Here is an 8199-nt window from a genome sequence, read left to right as displayed (position 1 = left end):
CATCAAGTGATCTAAATCTCCCTGTAAGTCTGCAGCATCTTTGATACAGTTAGCCACCCCAAAAATCTTAATGTCATCTGGAAACTTCAAAATTTCGTTGGTCAATTTTGAGAGTCAATATCATTAATATAAATTACAAACAACAGAGGACCCAGCACAGAGCCCTGAGGCACACCGCTTGTAACTGTGATCCAGTCAGATCTAACTCCATTTATTACTACTCTCTGCTTTCTACTCTCCAGCCAATTTTTTTATCCGATTTAATAACCTTTCCTCCACACCCACAGATTTCATTTTTGTAACAAATCTTTTGTGAGGCACCTTATCAAATGCTTTTTGAAAATAATGGTAAACCAAATCCACAGTATTGTGGCCCTAGATTCTTGAACCGAGGTGACAAAATTTCCATTACTCTAGCGAAACATAAATTACAATTAATGACTCGAATATAGTAATTATTACTGAAACATCCCTTGACTGACTTCACGTGGTTCGCTATTTTTAATTTAAGAAGACCCTCACTTACCTTTTTTTGGAAGGTTGTTGATGATGGATCCAAAACGTGTCCAGCTATACTGACGGATCAACTCGGCCATTTAAATCAGTTCACGGTGTCGGGTATCGAAGACAACTATTTCACTTGCTTATTAGCTTAGTAACAGACAGACATAACATTCGAATGATTGAAAATATTTCACACATTATTTCGGTGCTTGCATCAACGTCGCGACACTTCTCTTACACCGGAAGTGAACTTATACGCAGATGTACTGTCTTCCTGTTCCATTTGTGAAGCTTAACTTATCTTCTCTTCACTAGTAGTTTCGCTATCCATTCTTTCCTTTGTATTTTTCGAGCAAATCACGCAATATTTAATTAAGAAATTACAACCAAAAGAGCTATTGAAATCGGTAGTCTAATGTTATATATATTGGAGATATGCGGTCTGAAGCTCTACGTATTGACATAACGGGTTAAACACACACGCCGCGAACTATGACGATGTTTCTCGTCTCGACAGAACGGCAATATTCTCGCCGTGCAGCACAGGGAAAAGCACTTAATGTCTGTTTGTTTTCCTATTGTATAGAAGACACCCTGACTGAGCCGGGCAGGTGTTGGTAACTCGAGATCTCAGCTATTGACTGACTTCAAGGAACTCCTCTATTTTGTTAGGTTCTGCTGCGATCTGAATGACGTTGTTTCCGCTACGATCTGTTCCACACCGTACAGGTGGTCTACGAACGTTCGGTTCGACCGTAGAGGTGGTGCTCAGGGTTTAGCTCTCACTGTCGCGGATAAATGTGTTAGTCAAACTAATAATCTAGTGACCCTTGTTCGCAGAAGTAGACATATTGATAAGGCTTACAACAATGTGGCTGTCCTTGAATAACTTACAGTCTGTGAGCTTTTTTAAACATGCGATACAGAATAGAGTTTTTGAAAACTAACTGAATTTTGTAGTATACGTTAAAAATGATCTAATATGAAAAGAAAACATTTTATTAGCAACACAAAATTGTCACAAATTCAGATTTGGAAGTGCCCCACAAATAACGAAACCAAAACCTTTTCTTTAACATATTGAATATGTACAGTTTTAAATCTAAAATATCAAGAAGAACTGGTCACTTATTCAAGTAGCCACAATTACAAACAGAAATTTAAAACTGATTGAAAAGTCAACTAATATTCGTCCTGTACTCGTATCATGTTATCTATATAACTATTTGTAATATTTATTTTTATAATTCAAAATAACATCATTACGATATAATTTATTATTAATTTGTTATCGACGTGGTTTGTTTTTTACTCACAAATAGACCAACGTGCTTGTTTGAATAATATAAGTTGATAACAGTCACATATTTGGTATTTCGAACCCAATAGTTTCTTAGAGGGAACCCCTCTCAGTGGCTCAACGATAAGTCTGAAGGCTTATAACACTAAAAACCGGGTTTCGATAGTCGTGGTGGGCACAGCACAGGTAGCCCGTTGTGTTGCTTTGTGTAACAAACAAAGAAGTGTTTTTTGTTTAATTTGTAATTTATTCACACCCCCCCCCCCCCATTCAATTCAGCTCTTAAAATTTTAGTTTTTTGGGTTTGTTTGTTGTTAAATGCAAAGCTACACAATGTGCTATCTGCGTTCAACCTACTGCAGGTAACGAAACCCGATTTTTAACGTTACAACTCCTCAGACTCACCGCTGAACCATCAAGGGGACCCTTAGGAGGACTGGTGTTTATGTATTTACAAGCTAATGTTGAACGTACTCTTACCGACAGGGAGAACCAAGTGTTTATTTCAAAACTCGAGCTTGGAAGGCGACAGTCTGTGTCCTTTCGCTTCTGTTATGTCTACTAATCATTTAATCAATTTAAACCATTAGGTTTAAGGATTTGAATATGTTTTAAAGCTGAAATACTGAATATTTATTATCTTCGCGTTATACTTAATTAAACATTTTATTGCATTCCCAAGAATAACCTTCTTTCATGACGATAAAATTTACTTTAGGTCATATATTATTCGGAAGATGGCGCTACGATAGCTGGTTACTTCTTTCTTCCTTGCACTGTTTATATGTCGGGACATACATACATATTGTACCCAGCTTCAGTCTCCTACAAGATATCCCCGAACTGGAATATGCCTTTAACCCTTGACATTCGTATAAATTGCTTACCGTGAGAGCGTGAAAAAACGTTATATCAGGTAGACGTTTATTCCCGACTACACCACTACGTATAGTTACAGCTCAGTTGTTACTTAATTAGGTTAATGCAACAGGTGGTACGAAAACTATTGAAATATGCACTATGGGTTAAAGTAACAACTCATCGTATAAAGAATGATTTGAAATATGTGTTAAGGGTAGGGGGAGAAGCTTTTAATGTATGAAATATCCGCGTTACTACCAGAATATGATAAATTACGAGTTTACTAATAATACAAAATATTAATCAATAATTAAGTATTTGGCCAAAATTTTGTAACTAACTTTCATAATCTCAAACATAAAGCGTAGTGAAAACATTAATAGCAAATCACAAAATAATAATAATAAGTTTATGAAAAAATAACCAGGAAGGAAAAACATATTTTATTAGGTACGTAAAAGATTGTTAGATGTTTTTAAAAACTAATATTATATCCATAATGAAGAAAAACAACATTTACAATAATTTATTTTGTTAAATATAGTACCTCACAGATTATATGTCACGTGACTAATAAATTAGCATTTGTTTCACATGAACTTAGTATCCTAGTTACCGCTAGGGTAACCTTGTGTTGGCGTCCATCAAAAATCATTCTTACTAATTAATTTTCCCTAGGATGCAGATGAGCTAATGTACAAGGCAAATAAAAATGTAGATGAACTAAATTACAAAAAGAAAAATATATAAACATAAATTATAACGAAAAATAACAATTGTTACTTCATTATCTGTGAAACTTGCTAAGATTGTGCTAAAATAATAATATTAGTAATAAAGTTTTTAACCTAATATTTCAAACTTAGCAGAGTTAGTCGTTGCTACTGTTAGTAAAGAAACATATTTTACAGCCTTTATTCGTACATTAGGTATTCTGCATTTATTCTAAAATCTGGGGTTAGAGTTTGTTTGTAGTTAAGCGCAAAACTATACAATGGGCTAACTGTTTCTAGCGGTGTAAATCCCCCGACATACCGCTGTACCATTGGGGGAGGGGGCTGGGATTAGAGTAAGATGGATAAAATCCTTATTCTTTAGCACTTTATCCAGGCTAGAGGCTTCTTAATTATTTTTTTAATATTTTCTCGCGTATCTCCTTTTAGATGTAATATATATGTTTCGCGTTCGGTACTTTTAAAAATAACACAGGCCTGCAAATTTAGACTTCATAAAAGATGTTTTGGTTTTAATAACGGATTTTCCATAGTTCCGCTACGCAGATTTCGAAACTAATATTAATTTTGTTTCTATCACGTATGGATTATTTACGAATCGGGTAGATAAAAAACTCTTACCTAGATCAAATTATTATTTCGTTGACCACAATGAAAATTTTTTTATTATTATGTCTGTTAACAAAAATACAAACAAACTGAAGAAAAGGGAAGAAAATTAATGTCAAACGAATATGCATCCTCATTCATCCTGATTTTTTGTGTGTATGAAATCTACGTCATTTAGTGTCAAAACTACGTGTTGTGGTCTTTCTTTTATGTATTTCGTTATGACGTTTTGTGAAAAATCTGTACGTGATGGAGAGAAATGGATATCATTTTTAGACCCAGTGTACAGGAATTACCATAGAACATGTAAAATTTTGAAGACAATAAAACCATAGCAGGCCTGTGTAATCCTATGTCTTTGCATTATAGCTTCCCATAAGTTCAGCCGAACCTAAGTAATATCACTTTAACTATTTTCAATGATTATTCAATTCGAGTCTCTTTTAAGGTTTTTCTTTGTAACTGTTGTTGCTATGAGGTTAAAACTATACAAAAAATAATCCTGTTTTAATTTACGTCACGTTAGCGTGAACATATTTTTCTTTACATTTTTATGGTAACAAATAATTTTTCTCAGTTACCTGTAAAAATGTTCTTATTAGCATTCACGAGTTAAAGTAGCATAGCATAGCTGAAACAATATAAACAAAGTAATATTGTAGCGTTCCGTCTTATCTTATTAAAGTCTGTGGGCGTATAACGCTAAAAACCGGGTTTAGATACCCGCGGTAAACAGAAGACAGATAACCTATTATGCAGGCTTTTGTTTAAACGACAAACAAAGTTATCCAATTAAATAAGCTGTTGCGCAAATGTGAGAACCAGAAGTACTAAAATTATTGTTTTTAAATATCAGCTTGAATACCATAATTATTATAATCAAGTTTACTATTATCACATAATTAAGTAGTTTAATACATGAAATTGAAATAGTCTAGATCAAATTATTAGCGAAAAACTAAACTTCATCGTTATTACAAGTAAACCAAATATCCAACATTTCACTAAATTAAGTAGTTCAATATTTTACCAATAGATTGCATAGAAGGTCAGGTGTGTTGAAGGTGGAAGGCTATCTTACTTCAATTTTTAAATTTTGTACAGCTCAAAATTGATTTATTTAACACCGAATTTAATTTTACGTACTTGAGTAGAAGAAAATGTGGAAAGTTCGGGAAATTACAGACAAAGTGTAAGTCGTGTATTTTTGCTTAACAATAAACCTATTATTAACACAGTGACAATATTGTAAGTTAAATCAATAAATCAGTGTAATTTTAAGTTGAACCGTTATTTAGTCCATACTGACATCAGCGTTAATCACTAGTCTCTAGTTTTTCGGCCATTTAATAATTTATACAACTTTGACCGTAATTTGGGACTTGGCTGCAATCTGTATTATAATCATTGGCCTAAATATGCCCCCGCAATTGCCGGTGGGCTTGACAAACCGAAGAATTGCCGACAAGGGGAATAAATATAGGGGGCCCAATGACTTTTTATGCAGGGGAGGGGCCAACTTTTGTAGTTATACTACTGATTATAATTTACACTAATAAGTACAGATTCTCTGGCAATATCAAAACACATGATGAAAATTAAAAATCTTAAATATAAATTTTAAAAGCTATGAAATGTGAATTTCATATAATTATAATTAAAAACAAAACAAAATTGGGTTTTGTTTCAGTGTTAATGAGTTTTGTAGTATAATATTCTGTTTTGGGTAGCCAACTTGTTCCTAAGATATATATACAGTATATTGGCTATCATGACAAAGTAGTTTTGGGATATATATTGTAATGTGTGCTATGGTGTAATTTTTAATATTATGTAGTGTAAAAGATATAACTACAATATAAAGAACCAGGTAACTATCTGGTCATTCAGGCCTGTTCTTGTAAATCCACCCTTGATAAAAGTAAAAATTGGAACCCTCTTTTTATTTTCTGAAATTCATCAATTTCTCACTTAAACTTCATTGATGTTTAGGCCTCCATTACTGCCAACAGCAACTATTTATTAAAACAATCACAATATTAAAAAGAATAAAACTGTCTTAATTAAAGCTTAGTCTATCTTTTCCAAATCTTAAGCTTGTGATCCCTTATACTTTTGTAGTATTGTTCAAAATGTAGCACAAAGAAGTCAATGGCCTTTGTTTTACCAAATCTCTGGAACATCTTTTAACTTCAGTAAGATCACCTTTATCATCTCTTCTTTTGTTAAGAGAAACAAAGTTAATAGATCTTAACCTGTTCCTGTAAGATTGAGGATTCATCCTAGTAACCCTCCTCTGAGCTCTTTCCAATATTCAATATTCTTCCTTCGATATGGAGACAAAAACTGTACACAGTATTCCAAGTGAAGCCTAACCAGTGATTTGTGTAGAGAGGTTATTACCTCTTGACTTGTAATCAGTATGTTTATATATATATATATATATACACACACACACACACACACCCTAAAATTCTGCTAGCTTTGCTGTCAACAACAAAGCACTGCTTTGATAGTTTGTATGACTTATCCACCACAATTCCAAGATCCTTTTCTTCAATCTCACTGTTGAGTTGATTACCATCTATATTAAGTGTGGTCTGAATTATGATGTTCCAAATGCATAACCTTGCACTTCCTCTAATCAAAGTTTGTTTGACAAATATATATCCAACTTGCAAATTCATCAAGTTATTTTGTAATACTTCAACAGCTAGAAATACCCATTTAGACTTTATTAATTTCCAAATTATGTCTTTATCAATATTGTTAATATAAGTAACAAAAAGCAAAGGCTCATGCACTGACCCCTAAAGCATTCCACTAGTATCAAGAATACAGTTTGACTGGACTTCACTACTGACCTTTTGCTTTCTCCAACCCATACCAATGTGATTTTCTTAGCTAATTTTTTGTTTGATATCTTATAAAATGTTTTCTTGAAAATCTAAGTACACCAACTCTACACCTTTTCCTTTGCAAATACAGATAACAAGTAACTTTCTCAAAAAAAAAGATAACTGGTTAGTAAAGCAAGATTTCTCTTTGATGAATCTATATTAGCTTTTTTGTGTGATATCATATTTCATTAAATGATTTCTAAAGCATCTTTTATGAGATTCTAGAATTTTACTCACTAGAGAAATAAAGCTAACTTGCTTTTAAATTTAATATCCAGGGCAACTTTTATCACCTCCTTTAAAAATAGGTGTAATGTTAGTCACTCTCGAAGCCTCTGATACCTGCCTACTGTTTACTAATCAAAAGGGAAGGAGAGAGGCTCATATATCTTGTTTAAAACCCTGGAGAGAACCTTGTCTTGCCCTGATGATTTATCTATTTTTACTTTATCAACCTTTCTACTTAGCACCAAAGGTCAGTTGTAGTATTTCCCATAGAAGAGAAGAAACTTAAAAGCTCGGCTGTTTCGTAGTCTTGCATATAACCCTTGTCATTAGCATCCTTATTTTAACATTTTGCTTACACTTAACATTCTGTTAAAAAGAGTCTTGCTGTTAGGTTTAACATTATCAACCAGCTGTTTCTCGTAAGCTCTTCTAGATTTCCTAATTTCAACCAAATCCCAAGCCTTCTGGTAGTCTTGTTCGTCTTCCATCATATCTAACTAATGATATTTATCCCTGATCTTTTATATGTGTAGTAAGTCAATTTGTTTATAACTTCTTGATTATCCTTTCCATTTCTTTAGGAACTTGCCCAACTTTAATTAACAGCAGTCTATTTTAAGAATTTAAGTATGATAATATAAGTTGGCTTATAAATGCAATCTTTTAATGTCATATAAATGGAGCCAATCATCATGTAGCAAAGATTAATAAAATCACGTTATTTTTCCCTTTGTAAAAAACATTTTTTTAAAACTTCATTACATAATGATTACTTTAAAATTTCTGTGTTGCATAAGTTACCTGTCAGAATTTAGAATTATTTAAATGCCCCCCAGTGGCACAGCGGTATGTCTGCGGACTTACAACACTAGAAACCAGGTTTTGATACTCGTGGTGGGCAGAGCACAGATAGCCCTTGTGTAGCTTTGTGCATAATTAAAAACAAACAAACAAGATATTTAAATAAGCTTCCTTTTCAGGGTGAATAGATGTACGATATATTAGTTATAGTTTCAGGGACAAGTCACAGAAGTTTTTTTATCTGACACAAACCTGGTTAGTT

At 33.1% G+C, this 8199-nt stretch overlaps 2 protein-coding genes across 2 annotated transcripts in view; one reads left to right on the top strand and one right to left on the bottom strand.

The window, feature by feature from the left end:
* Window positions 1-1224, bottom strand: part of LOC106471615 (protein phosphatase PP2A 55 kDa regulatory subunit-like) — a 24623-nt gene extending 23399 nt beyond the window's left edge. The window contains exon 1 of the mRNA XM_013932226.2: window positions 527-1224. Within this exon, the coding sequence (XP_013787680.1) occupies window positions 527-596 (70 nt within the window). The 5' untranslated portion in view covers window positions 597-1224. The remainder of the gene's footprint in view (window positions 1-526) is intronic.
* Window positions 1225-5049: 3825 nt separating this feature from the next.
* LOC106471614 (clathrin interactor 1-like) overlaps window positions 5050-8199 on the top strand; it is an 8327-nt gene continuing 5177 nt past the window's right edge. Inside the window, exon 1 of the mRNA XM_022400226.1 lies at window positions 5050-5200. Coding sequence (XP_022255934.1) covers window positions 5169-5200 — 32 coding nt within the window. The 5' untranslated portion in view covers window positions 5050-5168. The remainder of the gene's footprint in view (window positions 5201-8199) is intronic.

This window comes from Limulus polyphemus, unplaced genomic scaffold (assembly GCF_000517525.1).
Source record: "Limulus polyphemus unplaced genomic scaffold, Limulus_polyphemus-2.1.2 Scaffold4735, whole genome shotgun sequence".
In the NCBI taxonomy this organism is placed as follows: domain Eukaryota; kingdom Metazoa; phylum Arthropoda; class Merostomata; order Xiphosura; family Limulidae; genus Limulus; species Limulus polyphemus.
The sequence above is the reverse complement of the archived record's forward strand: the minus strand, read 5'-3'. Positions and strand labels throughout refer to the sequence as shown.